This window comes from Phyllostomus hastatus, unplaced genomic scaffold (assembly GCF_019186645.2).
Source record: "Phyllostomus hastatus isolate PE091 unplaced genomic scaffold, TTU_PhHast_1.1 phas_contig_551, whole genome shotgun sequence".
NCBI classification, from domain to species: Eukaryota; Metazoa; Chordata; class Mammalia; order Chiroptera; family Phyllostomidae; genus Phyllostomus; species Phyllostomus hastatus.
In genome coordinates this window covers 10581622-10596777 of record NW_025333909.1, presented here as the reverse complement: position 1 = coordinate 10596777, position 15156 = coordinate 10581622, and the positions used below count along the sequence as shown (strand labels likewise).

The 15156-nt window shown below is 40.8% G+C and overlaps 1 protein-coding gene across 1 annotated transcript; it reads left to right on the top strand.

The window, feature by feature from the left end:
- Positions 1–14352: 14352 nt before the first annotated feature.
- LOC123824332 (ubiquitin-conjugating enzyme E2 D2B-like) lies at positions 14353–14787 on the top strand. Its single transcript, XM_045847462.1, has one exon. It carries the CDS (start codon positions 14401–14403, stop codon positions 14785–14787), a length of 387 nt encoding a protein of 128 aa, XP_045703418.1. The 5' UTR covers positions 14353–14400.
- Positions 14788–15156: the final 369 nt, after the last annotated feature.

Sequence of the window (15156 nt, the reverse complement as noted above, 5' to 3'; positions counted from 1 at the left end):
TTTGTGGAATATTTCATGTGGCGGAATAATGTAGAGTGAATGAATTTTAAATACTTTTAACATAAAATATTATCTTGGAAAATTTATATTTACAAAATTTGAAATCTGTATATATGTGGTATTTGGACTTGACAATAAAAATACAAGAAAAGCTTAGCATAAAATTAAGTAAAATTTGTTGAGTACAAATTTAAGAAAGTATTGATATTTTATCAGTTTAAACCATGATATCTTAAAGTACGTGATTTAATTCTTGTTAACGTTATTGTTAATAGTATTAATTATAAAACACTGAAGAAAGCAAGAAAATACTTGTACTTTTGGGAAAAGATTACATTTTATTTAAAATTCCAAATGGTAAAGCATGAATGCGGTGTTGGCAAATTCCCACACCGATTTGGCAAAACCACACGAACACCGTGTACTCAGTTTGGCAGCTACAGAGTGAAACTGGAGCAGGTCTAGCAGTGAATTGCTCCCCATTCATGTTCACGTCCACGGGGAATTCTCATTAGGCCTTCCTGCTTCGGCTGCTTATCTGGGAAACAGACCCATGGGCAGCTCCGCTATGTCACACCGGTCACGTTGCCGTCCTGTTTGCGCACTGCATGTGTAAACTAGGGATGGGAGTGAATTCTGATCAGGATACATTTTGGGGGGATTTTGGTCCGCAAAGAGAATGCCTGGAATTTATCACCCTGTTTGTTTTGCTAGCCTCCCTGATTGCTTGGGATGCTTGGATATTTTGTTTTGCTAATTATCACAGAGAGTTTTAATTTGGTGTTCTAAAACAGAATTAGTTCTGCTTTCCAGATTGATTAAGCCATTCATTTTTTATTCAGAAACGGAAGGATTTTCTTGATGACTGTCTTATTCCAACTGCATGGTGAGTGCACCCTATCTGCATCGTTTTTTATCCACATTTGCTGTAAAATGTGAAGTCAAGAATGATTAGCCCTCAGCTCCTCTGTCCTAAATTCTTATCTCCCATCCCAAAAGTAACAGACAATTCGTAATACCTCCATTTCAGTCCGGGTGCCTGTAAGAGAGAACACACTTTGAAATATCTCTTCTTCCAGTTAATCTTTACTTTGATGTTTCCCAAGAGAAGAAGATGAGTTTCTGTAGAGAGGTACAAAATGAGTGTGCGGCACACTTTTGTCATTTACAAAATAAAGGCGTTGGACAAGGCTGGAGTCGTCATACAGATTAAAGCTAAATAGATGCATATTTAATATTGGAGTTTTCAAATGGTTTTTAGATTAAATACCAAAACAATCACTCAAAACTCTGTAGAAGTTTTAGGCTAGGGAGTTTCTCCTAATGTGTGTACTCCCCCTTCATTTATACGTTGAAGGAACCTGTCGGTATACCTTTCGGTGCTGTTCGTTGATTTCCCCTTGTTACACTTTCTTAGCATAGGTCACAACCTTTTTGCACTAACATGTGCATTATAAAAAATAAATTTCAGTATTTATTGCATTGTTTTCTAATGAATTCAATATTAACGTCCCCATCTAGACTGTATGTATGTTTTGCTCAAGTACAAGATGTGTGACTTAATGGGCATTCAAACTGTTAAACACATAAATCAGTTAGGACATTCTTCATTATTCCCCACAATTCCCCATGTATGGTACGTACTCAGTACATACGTGATGATTCATACACCGGGACAAGATGAATCATTTTTCAAAGGACTCACGCCTTATGAAATGTGTGGAGATGATTGTGCCCTCGCAGCGTGTGAAAACGCTGGGCTAGGGTGCTGTCTGCGAAAGACTGGCAGTTCGCTGGGTGTGGTCCTGGCAACATGAAGATAGTCATCCGATTCCCTATTAAAGGACTCTGAGAGAGTTGTGACCCCTTTCTTTCATCTCTCTTTTCCTCCATCTCTCCTTTCCCGTGTTATGATTTTTCGTGGAAGGGGGGCTCTGAACTGAAGTGACTATGCAATGCGTTGTTGAGAGGAGAGTGTGTTAGTTCTGAGACTCTGTTTCCAAGCTGTCTCGGACCCCAGCATAGCCACTCACAGTGGGGGTTCTTGGGAACGAACCCGGGCACGGAATCTCCCAAATCAGTGGGATGCACACTTCCAAAACTGCGCCTACGACCACCTCCACTTTGAGGCCACTGCGGGTACATCTCGTTCTAGGAAAACTTTGTGAGAAAGTGATGAAACCTGTTCCACGACATCCCCCGAGCAGAGAGAACTTCTCTATGACATTTGGCGCCTTGTGCTATTGAAGACGGCATGGCATGGTCGGTGAATCTTCCGAAGCAGCGAGAGAAAAGAAGCCGGAATGGTAGACAGGGACAGAATACCCCATTGGGGTGGGGGGTCAGCAGTTGTCTTCCTAGGCTGTTTGGCGTGCTGTCATACACCATCATAGACTGTGTGGCTTAAGCAACACTTATTTCTCACTGTTCTGGAAACTGAAAGTCCAGGATCAGGGTGCCAGCCTGTTCGGTCAGGTTCTTGGTGAGCTCGCCTGCTACGTGGACTGCAGGGTGGCTGTCTTCATGGTGCGTACTCACAAGCTGGGGACAGTGAGCTCTGGGTTCTTCATCCTTTTATGAGAACACTAATCCTCATCACGGGACTCCACCATCATGATTTCATCTAAACCTAGTAAGCTACTAAAGGCCTCTCTTCCAAATAGTATGACGTAGGGGATTAAGTTTGAACTTATCCATTTCAAGGGATAGTAGTGTAACAGTGTGAGAAACACTGGGGTAATCTGAAGGGTTGAGTTGAACAGAGTTAAGAGAATCAGTCATTTAACAACGGATCTGTACATATCAGCCTGTGCTCAAGAAAAAGCAAATAAATCAGGGCTCTGGTATCTAATAGGTAGTGTAGAGAAACCACATTTGTTGATTGTGCAGAAGTAATTCTAATTTAACATTTATCATAGACTAAATACATCTTAATCTAATTTAATCACTTTCACAAATTCACAGGATGTCTCTGGATACAGCCTCTTTATTTTGTTAATGCAAATGTGATTTTCACACTTTGTACAGATTTTTGGTCATATTTTACATTTCTCTTTCTCTATTGCTAATGTATCCATTAAAAATCTAAGAAATATTCTTAATGTAAAACTTCCATGATGTTTGTCTCTTCCATTTTATTCTGATTCGTTTTCAGGGACTTTCATGATTTCACCTGTTTGTGTGATTGAACCTTACACCCAGTACTTCCAAAGGACTGTAGGAATTTACCTGGTTTGAGGTCAGTTCCATGCCTTCCATTTATACTGTCTTCTCCCTCATCTCTTGTACTTTTTTCATTGTTTAGTATTCATATACCTAGCTCTCTTTCACAACTGTGAGGTCTCTAAAAGTGAGAATTACATATTATTTTTTGATGCATTCCTACCATGTCTTTTATTGTATTTTGCCTAAGATAGTTAGTAAATATTTGTTAACTTCTAAAAGTTTCAATAGAGTGTGCCCTATTAAATCTCTATCACAGGTCTAATAAAAGAAGACATGATGAATAGGTGAAATTAACCACTAATCAAAATATTGATTTTTACATGCAATTATACACTGTAAACGTGGCTTTACTATATTTTCTTCTTTAAACCCATAACCAATTTTGGTTAAATAATTACTCTCTTAAAAACTTTATTCAAAAAAATTATAGGAACCAATTTCATGTCAACTTTAAGTTATCATGAGTTATAAGTAAGTGCATTTCAAAATAATAAGCCTTTATTACAATTAAAACAGCAAGTACAGTTGATTGAAATCAACAAGTAGCAAGGAGTTAAGGTGAGTTTCATTCAAAAACCAAAGCAGTCTCCTGAATCAAAAAATCATCTTAAATATGCTGAGGGTTGTACTAAAGCTTTCTGTTTTGATTACAGGATGAAACTCTATTCCCTTAGATACACACCCACACAAATTAAAGTTATGTTCTACTATGTTAAACTTCTACAACTCTAGCATTTCAATGATAAAAGCCTACACAATACTATCTGATGAAAATTCCAAGACTCAGATAGTCTAAATCATGTCTGTTATACTTAACATTACCTCTTAGAAATGAATTTTTTTTTGCAAGATTTAATATTGTTGTATACCCAAATGACTAATTATGGGAGAAATTATTGAGACATGTGAAAATATAAATGAAATTACAGTAAAAATGTGCCATTATGTGAAAAGAACAATGGCAAGTCAGTGCTACCAGTATAGCAATTTCCAAGTAACAACATTTTAATAGTTATGATTGCTAGTCACTTCTCTGAATAAAGTTTTTCACTTTGTAGGTATAAATTCTGTTCTTCACCATTATATTGGAAAATGTTTCTGAAAGGAAGGTGATATCAATGAATTGTTGTTTCTGGTGGAAATGCTGTATAATATTTGAAATAGTTCAGAGAGAGTCATTTGTTTTTCATCACAGGAGAAAAAACATTGTTCGTTTAAAAGAAAAATATGAAGAAAAATAATAACAGCTGTGTTTCAAGAAGAACCACTATTGTAAAAGGTACTAAGGTCAGTACTACAGGACTTGAAATCATGAGGGGGTCTTATAGTAATGTGATAAAACTGAAAGTCACCCCGAATTGCCCTTTCACGGGCCCTTTGTGGTTGATGAAATTGGCTTCCTGAGATTTCCTTCCATGGGACAAAAATTATCCCTCTAGATTTTCTACGACCACCACAAATTGCGCTTTAGCTAACTTTGAATTGGATCAAACGCGGTAACTGTATTTCATCAGGACGTTAGACGTTTTTACACTTAGAAGGAAAGTTGCACTTGAACCCGGGTTGAAAGTCCGAGGCCAAAGTCAATCTGGGCTATAAGTTCATTAATATCTCGAGGTGCACTGTTCGGGAGCCTCACTTGAAGAACGCCCAGGAGCAGAGTGTCCGAGAGCTCCCCACGTGGCGGGGGGGGGGGGGGTGGTGGAGGAGTGAGCAGACCCCGGCAGGCAGCTCGCGTGAGCAGGAGCAGGAAATTCACGACGGGAAGCTCCGCACACTCAGCCCCGCCTTTGCCTCCGGGCGTCCGTGGTGGCGGCCGGTCTGTGCCAGACTCCCTTCTGTCCTCCGGCGAACAGTTGCCCGACAGGTAAATTTATGCGAATCCCCGGGAAATTCATTTCGGCGGCTTGCCCGAAAGCCATTGAACGTTAAAACTTGTCCTGATTGTGGAAGACGGACGATGTTTCGTGTTTCTTAATCTAGCCTAACTTTCCCTCACGCTCTTTGGCATGAACCCAGAAATTGTGTGGTACATTTTCATTAACACGATCTTTTCCCTCAGAGTGGCTCCAGTTTTGGGTGGGCGCGAACTTTCCGTGGGTTTCACGCGGTCGGCCCGCTGTCTGGGCCAAGGGACTTCTGTCAGTCAGGGATGTATTTGAAATCCATGCCCATCCTTGTCCCAAGAGGAAATATCTGTTCCCTGAACGACTGTAATGGCTTCTGTCCCATGTGATGGCATGAATTTCACCGAGTGACATGAACCTAGTTATTGTTCGGGCACATTTTCCGTTCTCTCCGGGCGACGGTGGACACGGGTCCGACGGGCGGGTTCCGGCTGCATCGCCGCTCTGTCGGCGCCTCTCCTGTCACTTGATTGGTGGAATCGCCAATTTCATTGACAAACTGTGTATTTTTCATTCCGTCACCTACTTGTTTCCCCACGCATATTTTCATATTTGGGAGACCTTTGAGCCCGGAGCGCTTGTATGAAAACAAACACCTATGCGACGTTGTGGGGGGGCTTTGCTTTACGACAAACGGTTTCCCTGTGGCCGGACAAAAACTGGATTTACAGAAACAAGCTTCATGCTAGCACACAGCAGCATCCTATTCCTCCTCAGTGCGAATGAAAAGAGCCGCAAATCCAACTACCGATTGAGATTAAACAAAAACCGTGTTTTTAAAGGTGATGTTTCCATTGCACCTGACGTACACCGTAAGTTTCCGGTGTACAGCACGGTGGTTGGACATTAATACACCTCAGGAAGTGCTCCCCCTGTAAGTCTAGTACCCACGTGGAATCCTGCAATATTACTGGCTGTATGCCCGACTCTCTACTTTACATCCCCATAACCAATTTCATAAGTGGTAATTTATGTACTTCTATCCTTTTCACCGTTTCCCCCATCCCCACAACCCCTCGCCCATCAGGCGGCCATCCATTCATTGATTTTCCGTATCTATCAATTTGTTTCTATTTTGTTTGTTCCTTTTCCTCTTTATCTTAGATTACACACATTATTGAAATCATACGGTATATGTCTTTGTCTACCTTATTTATTTTGGTTAGCATACTGCCCTCTGGGTTCACCCAGTAACAAAACTGATATAATCAGGTAGCAGATCAGTTGAATGATTGAAAATGCATGTTTCCTTTCTTTCCTGTTTCATTCTTAGGCAGCATACAATTTCTCTTAATTTAGCAGTGAGTATTGTTGTCACTATTGTTTTGCTTACTTTTGTAGGATTGCCATCAGAAAAATAAAACACTTCTATCCTACGCAGTCTAAGATATGTTAATTTGTTTTATACTAATCACAGCAGTTACAGGTACATCTTTTCGGGAGAGACAGTATAATGATTTATATTTTCAAAAATATAAAATGCAGTGGTCATATATTTCTGCAGTGTCACTCCTTGTAAAACACTCAGATTTCTTGATTTCTTATCTAATTCTTAATTACTGTGAGCAAAGTGTGGTGCACCAATGCATTTATGCAAATACTATATGAGTTTCTACATATCACAATATAAGATATGCACTTACATTACACATGCATTTCATTAACACGTGATATAAATATGAGCCTTTGCTCATTCATTCTTCTCTCTCTCACTCACTTGCTCTCACTCTTTCTCCAGCACTCACTTTTTCTTTCTCTCTCTCTCACACACATATGTACATGCAAACATACAACAACTTAAATTTCTATTTGATCATTTTAATAAAAATGTACTCTGAAAAGCATCTATGATACACCATGGCTGCATAACCACATTTCAACAGGATCACCAAATAATAAATTAGAGAACAGTTTTTTAAACAAACAGGTAGTCTGAATTGTGCATAAAAATTCAAATAGAACAAGTTAGTTAACACAATGCTTTCAGATCAGCATCCTGGGTTTTAGTTCATTGTGGTGGAAAAGATCTTTAAAATAGTATAATTATGTTTATTAAGCAAGGGTTTGTGTGGTGACAAAATGCAACCGATTTAAGTTATGTTTTTCAGCTAAGTTTCAAACAGGCTTTGAGAACCATGGGAAGGATGAAAATAAAGTTCACAATAGTTTTGGTGGAAATTGACATAATGATCTTAAATAGCAAAACACTTAATATTAAAGACACAGCAGTATTGGCCAGTTTTGCTGGAAATTGTAGTATAACTAAAAAGGAAATGACTGACTTGCTTCCAAAGAGGAAACTGTCATTTACAATTAAATTAAAATAAAAACACCCAAAAGAGGTACAATTTAAGTAATGACACCAGTCATTTTAATAAAATATCTACAGAATACTCCAGTGATAAAAATCTCTTTCTATTCACATAACTCTCACCAAGAAACATATTTTTGTAATATGCCACAATGTTGCATGAATTCAAAATAAAACATATATGAAATCACTTAGTTATTCATATTTACATTTTGAGTACTTAACACATATTTATTAAGGAGTGGATAATAAATATTCAGTTTTTCCATTATATATATCAAAAAATAAAGCGTCACTCGTTGGATTCCCAGTCAGGGTACATGCCTGGGTTGTAGGCCATGACCCCCAGTAACCGCACATGGATGTTTCTCTCTCTCTCTCTTTCTCCCTCCCTTCCCTCTCTAAAAATAAATAAGTAAAGTCTTTAAAAATCATAATAATAATTTTATTTTTTCACTTTCATCTGGGTGTTCCAATGACATAACCTTTGTGATCTATGTTCACAGCATTAGAAATCAGTATTACACTGACAATAAAATGTATATGATATCCTTTCAATTTTGGGGGGTTCTTCCTTACTCCCTCAATTGTGACATTATTACAGCATCACATTTATTTTGAGTCTTACTTACCCCCTATTTTGGCTGTATCTTTCTTTGTGTTTCTCCTATGCCTATGTTTCAATATCCCTTTTTGGTATATTATATCACCTCTCACAATGTATTTTAGTTTTTTATTGTATCATTGTTCATATTTTCAAATTTTATTCTTTATTTTTATTTATTTTGTTTTAGACAGAGGAGAAGGGAGGGAGAGAGGGAGAGAAATAACAACATGTGGTTGCCTCTCACATGCCCCCTTCTGGGGACCTGGCCCACAACCCAGGTATGTGCCCTGACCAGGAATCGAACAGGAGACCCTTTGGTTTGCCGGCTGACACTCAGTCCACTGAGCCGCATCAGCCAGGGCTGATTATTTGTATTTTATACCAAACTGTTGGTTGAGGATGAGGTCTGTGACTTGTTTATTATCTTCATCCTCATTACTGGGAATGCAGATGAATTAACTGATCGATGAAAGTTTCATTTCTGAAAAAGCAGGTGGAGAGTATATAAGCATTTTTTAATTAAAATAACAGACACACTATGATGTCATCCATAAAGTTAATATACCTTTATGAATAAAGTGCATGATTAAGGAGATTAGCACTTGCTGGAGGGGCTCCTTCCAAACTGGAACGTGACACTTGATGGCTGTTTTAGATTTTACTCCAGCATGCTGATGTTATTCACAATCTTGTTGAAAATTCTACCCATAGTTTACTCTTTTCCTTACCACTTTTTACTTCACTTTTCCCAAATGCTCTAATATAGTATCTCCTTTTTGACTTAAATGCAAACCAAAATCATTTTACTTGCACTTGACAATGATCAGAATGCTTTCAAATGATAATCTGCTTTACAGATTACTAACAAGAATCAATGGATAGCAGTACATTCTCCATACCTAGGACCCAGGGGAAACTACCAAGTTTTCTGTCAAAAGAAAAAAAAAATCGCTGGTATTTCAGGATACAAGAAGAATTAAATATTTAACTGCACAATGTGTGTGCTCTTTTATAGTAATTTTTGATGAAAGTAATTTACTTCCGATGTACACTGGTGGCCATCTCATTTCCTTTTGTGTGCTTTTGCTTCATCTGGGTAGATGAGAGTCACCTTTAGGATCAAGTGAAGATTTGCAATGAAACAATGCTCTTAATTAGATTTAAGGCATAGCAAACTGTTTCCCAGACAAGTTTTGCATTAACTCCTTAACCTATTTAGTAGTGGTTTCAGTCTGGGAACCATTAAAAATCGAAGCTCACAAAACCAGTTTTTGAATGTTAACAATGACATTAAATGATCTTTCTTAGCTATCAGGTGTCACATCCTAATTATGTGCCTTGTATATCAGTGAAGGAAGTCATACCTGTGTGGGTAAAACTGTTGCTTCTCCAGGAAAACCTCAAAGCTAAGACCACTATTTCTATAACTCAGCGTCTGCTTTATCTGTCTTTGACCTTCATCATCATCTCTTCTGCAGCTCCAGGTACACCAGCTTCACCAATCTACCTGTCTCTTCCCTAGAAGGTGCTTTTAAATGTGAAGGAACATCACCCAGTGAATATCACATGACATGGTCACTATGGTTCTTTAACCCTTTCGGCTCAACCACCCTTCTAGAAAAACCATCTGACTAAAATTTGAATCTGGAATTTTCTGATATCAGTTGGTATCAGTTGGTCAGTTTTCTGATATCATGGTGGTACATAAGTGTGTGTGTGTGTGTGTGTGTGTGTGTGTGTACAATTAAAGATAGGCCTTTTGTAGAATATATATGCACCTTGAAAATTGTATGTCATTATGTAATGTTACCTATCTTTCAAATGCACATAGACATCTTAAGGTGCTCATTATGAGTGCTTTTGTACAGCTCAGAATTTTTCTAAGGGGGAAATGACCCTCAATTTTCTTCTCCTAATCTCTAAATTTACATTCTTGAATATGAAACACCCTAAGCAGAATATACCTGTGCTTTGTTTCAGTGTTCACAATTGCAAATAGTAGAATTCTAAGCAATTAAGGCAAGATTTTGTCTTAATTAAAACTTTATTTCACAGTTGATGGAGATATTAATATAGCCACCATAGTTCTAAACAGTTCCTAGGGTGGCTTTAAAAATATTTGCCATAAACAAAATGTACAAATGACAGAAAATAGAGTATGTCAATACTTTCAAAGAGCTGTTTTTTAGTAGCACTTTAAACGGGCACTTGAATATACTATTATTCTCTGCTCTGCACCCAACTGCATGTAACAATGGCATACAGTCATTTCTCTAAAGCTCTGGCCCCATGCAATGCTAAAACCAGCCCAGGAAAGTAGTCTTTTTAAGGATATTTGAAACTACAAAGAACATGACCATATTTTTCCACAAATAAGATCTGACAAAAATTACACGTGGGGTTATGCCAAGTCACTATGCAAAGATACATCGCACGAAATCTTTAAAGATTTGTTGGTAATTGCCAGCTTGTGTAATCATTTGTTGATCTGTGTCCCAGTGCCTAGTTATACTTTTGTCTTGGTGCATGTAGTAGGGCCTTTATAAATACTGATGATTAAAGTCATTCCCTCCCCCTTATAATGGGCTATGACAAACTCAGTCTTAATCTACACTTTCTCTCATTCTTGATTCTAATAAAGTATTCCTATCGCAAGTTTTTTTATTTCCGGAAACTTAAACGTTTTTAGTTCCGCCTTCTGTATCTTTATATCTCTTATACATCACTCTTTGCAAGCCCTGGTTACTCTTCCAGCCCTTATGCTTTTCACCTAGGTCTTGAAGTGGAATATTTCTTTGATCTCCTAAGAAGGACTTATAGGCTATTTTAGATGTCCCTACATATTTTCTCAGTTTAATAATTATGCCCCACAAGGCAAGAAGACAATGCACTGCAGTGTTACAAGGTGAGCCTAGCCAAGGGGCTAGCATGGTGTCAGGCAAAGACTTCATTACAATCTGCACTCGTTCACGCCTTCGCTCCTCCTGCTCGCAGACATTCGCTAAGCACCTACTCCCTGTCAGCCATGCTGATGAGTGCTCCAGGGAAGATATAAATGACTAGAATGCTGTCCTTTCTCTCTAGTAGCTCTATCTTAAAAAGACAGGCATGTCCACAAATAACTAGAGTATGTACATTTCTAGAATAGAAATCTGAAAAAAAAACTCTGACAAGATAAACTTTCACTCTTTGAAGACATGAAAGAAAATTGTGTCCAAGGAAAGTTATATTTAGTTTGGCTAACAAATCAGAATTAGACTTCACTACATAAGAGTTGGGGAACAGAAATTAGAAGAAATGATATTCCAGAAAGAGAAGAGGGAGAGAAGGATGCAGAGTTTGTTTAAAGAAATAATAGCTGAGAACATCCCAAACCTGAGACTTAGATTTCCAAGTTCACAGAGCCAAGAGATCACTTTATTATCTCAATGCTAAAGGACCTTCTCTGACACATATTATAATAAAAATGTCAGTAATCAAGAATAAAAAAAGCATTTTAAAACCCAGGGTAAAATTATTGTAACCCAGCAAAAACTCTCATGGGGCTGTCAGTGGATTTGTCAATAGACACCATATAGGACAAGAGAGAGTGGAGTAACACGGGCACAGTGTTGAAATAAACAATAGTGTTCCTAATCACATTGTATCCAGCAAAGTTATTCTTTAGATTGAGGGAAAACTTTCCTAGACAACGAAAAATGGAGGAAATTTATCACCACTGCTCCTACATTGCAAAAAAAAAAAAAGGCTGAAAAAAGTTCTTCAGGCGGAAATAAAAAGACCTTAACAGTGACATGAAAAATAAAATTATACAACATACTGGCAAAGGTAAATACTCACCAAATGTAGAAAACTCTAATTATATGAGGCAACTGTTAAGGTCTTTGACCAATTTATAAACAATTTCTCATGAGATAATATGTTAACCACTTTACTATAGTACAAAGATCAAAGAAAAATTATATTAAAATTAATGGTATCTACATCACAACTCTACTGCAACTTGCAAATAATGAGGTTGTTTGGATACTTACTTGATCTGGAGTCTCTCTCCCCCCAATAATGGAAACTCAGTGAGAACAGTAAATATTCACCAGATGTAGAAAATCTGGTGGGTTTACTGTAGTGTCGTTAACCTGACACACAGCACAGATGCATCCAAGGGATGTTTGCTGAATGATCACATACTATGTACGGTTCAAGTGTATTTTCCACAGGCTCTAGTCATGGAAAGGGTGGGGGGTCATGGTTACCCTTTTCTCCTAAAGAGAATGGACACGGGATGACATGTCCTGACACCCAACCCAATCCAAAATGTCGGTGTTTGTGGCATTCGGTCTCATGAAATAAGTTTCGGGTCTCATCCTTGTGAAAGAAGAGAATTTCAGAAACTTACTTCAACATTGTGCAATGTTGTCTATGCTTCCTATGGAAAGAACAGGCCCTAGTTTTCTTTTCAAATTTTCTTACTTTTTTAATAGTTCATTATTATCGGGGTGTTTTTTTTTTTGCATTAACAGTTATCTCCCTATACCCTCTTCCACCTCCACCCATCCCTTCCCCTGCCCCTCACAATACCCACACTGTTGCCCGGGTCCCTGAGTTCTTCCTTTTTGCTCAATCCCTCTACCTCCTCACCTCCCCACTCTTACTAGCTGTCATCTGCTCTCCATCTATGAGTCTGTCCCCATTTTCCTTGTTAGTTCAGTTTGTTCACTAGATTCCTCATATGACTGAAATCATATGCTATTTGTCTTTGTCTGACTGGCTTATCTCACTGATCGTAGTGCTCTCCACGTCTATCCACACTGTTGCAAAGGGCAAACTCATTTTCTTTTTTGCAGCTGAGTAGTATTCTACTGTGTAAATGTTGCATAGTTGTTTTACCCTCTCGTCTACTGATGGGCACTCGGGCTGCTTCCCTATCTTGGCTGCTGTAAATCGCTCTGCAGTGAACGGAAGGGTGCATATATTCTTTGGAATCAGTATTTCAGGCATCTTTGGATAAACTCCCAGAAGTGGAATCATTGGGTCCTAATGCAGTTCCATTTCTAATTTTTCAAGGAAACGCTACACTGCGTTCCCCAGCACCTGACCCAACAGTGAAGAAGCTTCCTCTTTCTCCACACCTTCGCCAGCACTTGTGAGGTTTCCACCTACTCAATTGCCAGGTTTGATCTCTTTTCCAATTTTCGTACAAATGTTCTGTTACTCTAGATGAGGATTTTAAAATTTGACACTCACCGCAGTAACAAGGGTAGTTTCACTGTTCACAAGCCTACGCATCGCTCCTTGTTTGCTGCGGTATAACACGAGAGATTGGGACACGTTTCTTTCCATGAATGAGCATTTCATGGTCCGCTACTGCAGGGCCCATTCTGCCATCTACGTAGCCCCCCTTTCAAGTCCTGGCAGACCGTGACCTGCCTCCCCAAATGGGCTGACCAGCGGTGTTAGAGGACTAGCTTGATAGCAGGGAATCAATGGCTCCTCTATATTTGGGTGACTCTCAGCGCGGGGGGGGTGCCTGAAACCCAACTAACCAGGGCAGGGCGCCCATGCCCTTCCAACCCCTTCTTTCCCTTCCACTCCCCTCTGTTGTTGTCTACCCCCAATTCCCCTCCATGGACCATCCTGCCCCACCAGAGCCCTGCATTCCCCTCCATGGTCCCTGGAACCCCCCCATTCCCCTCCATGGTCCCTCCTACTCTCCACTCCATCTCATTCAGTGCTCCCCTGTCTTCCCTGCCCCCCCACTGGCTTGCTGATGTCATCAGCTGGCCCCTGTGATGTCACAGAGAGTATCCCCTCCTGCCACAGGCACCCAGTGTCTACCACAGGGCCAACGGCAGAAGCCGGTGGCCCACAGGAGCTATCAGTTCTGTCATAGGGCAGCGGTGTCTAAGGACAGAAAAACCTTGGGAACTCAGGCTCTGAGCGGCAGAGGCTCTACGTGAGAACAGGTGACAGCTGGAACCCACAGTAGAGGAGCTAATGATGGAGGAACCAGGGACCAGTGAGGGACAGGTGAGTGGTAGCCCCTCAGGTACAGCTGAGTCCCCAACTCTCCCTTCCTCATCTCTCCCCCACCACTGTCTCTGTCTCCCGATACTCCCCTAGGCACCCCAGAGCCCGGCTCCAACCTTCTTATCCACTGACCTGGGAGGTGGCTGCCCCTCTAACCCTGGCCCCCGTAAGCCATGCCCACCCTAACCCCTGGTCTCCCCTTACCTGCGGTCTCCCCTTATCTTTGTCAGGACATCCGAGCCATCCCTGCTCCCTTGGACCCGTCCGGGGCTCTGAGACGACTGCAGAAGGAACTGAGGGACATCACTAATGACCCCCCGCCCATGTGCTCCGCGGGGCCAGTGGAGAACGACATGTTCAAATGGAAGGGGACCATCGCGGGCCCCGCGGACAGCCCCTATGAGGGGGGGGTGTTCTGCCTCAATATACAGTTCCCGCGCAATTACCCCTTCAGGCCTCCGCAGATTTACTTCACCACCCCCATCTACCACCCCAATATCAACCGCAGAGGCTACATCTGTCTGGATATTCTCAAGTCCCAGTGGTCTCCTGCACTGACTATATCCAAGCTCTTGTTGTCCATCAGCTCCATGCTATGTGACCCCAACCCCGATGATGCCTTAGTTCCATCCATTGCCAGAATGTACTTAACGGATAGGGACAACTATAATACCACGGCCCGAGCTTGGACCAAGAAGTATGCCATGTGAATGAAAAGTAAATGATAAACTATCACCTTAATAAAACACCTGGCTGTTGAACCAGTGGTCTTTTGACTGCTTTCTGGGAGGCGCGGTTTCCCCATCTTTGTGGGCACTCGGTGAACACCTGCCACATGAGGGTGTGTGGAGGGCGTGGGGAGGCAGGGGGTGGGGCCAGGTTGGGGGATGGGGAGGGATGGGGGTTGCACACCTGCCACATCAGGGTGTGTGGAGGGCGTGGGGAGGCAGGGGGTGGGGCCAGGTTGGGGGATGGGGAGGGATGGGGGTTGCACACCTGCCACATGAGGGTGTGTGGAGGGCGTGGGGAGGCAAGGGGCAGGGCCAGGTTGGGGGATGGGGAGGTGTGGGGGTTGCACA

Bases quoted from the DNA above. Each gene is read 5' to 3' on its own strand.
- LOC123824332 (XM_045847462.1), top strand. From the start codon at position 14,401: ATGTGCTCCGCGGGGCCAGTGGAGAACGACATGTTCAAATGGAAGGGG.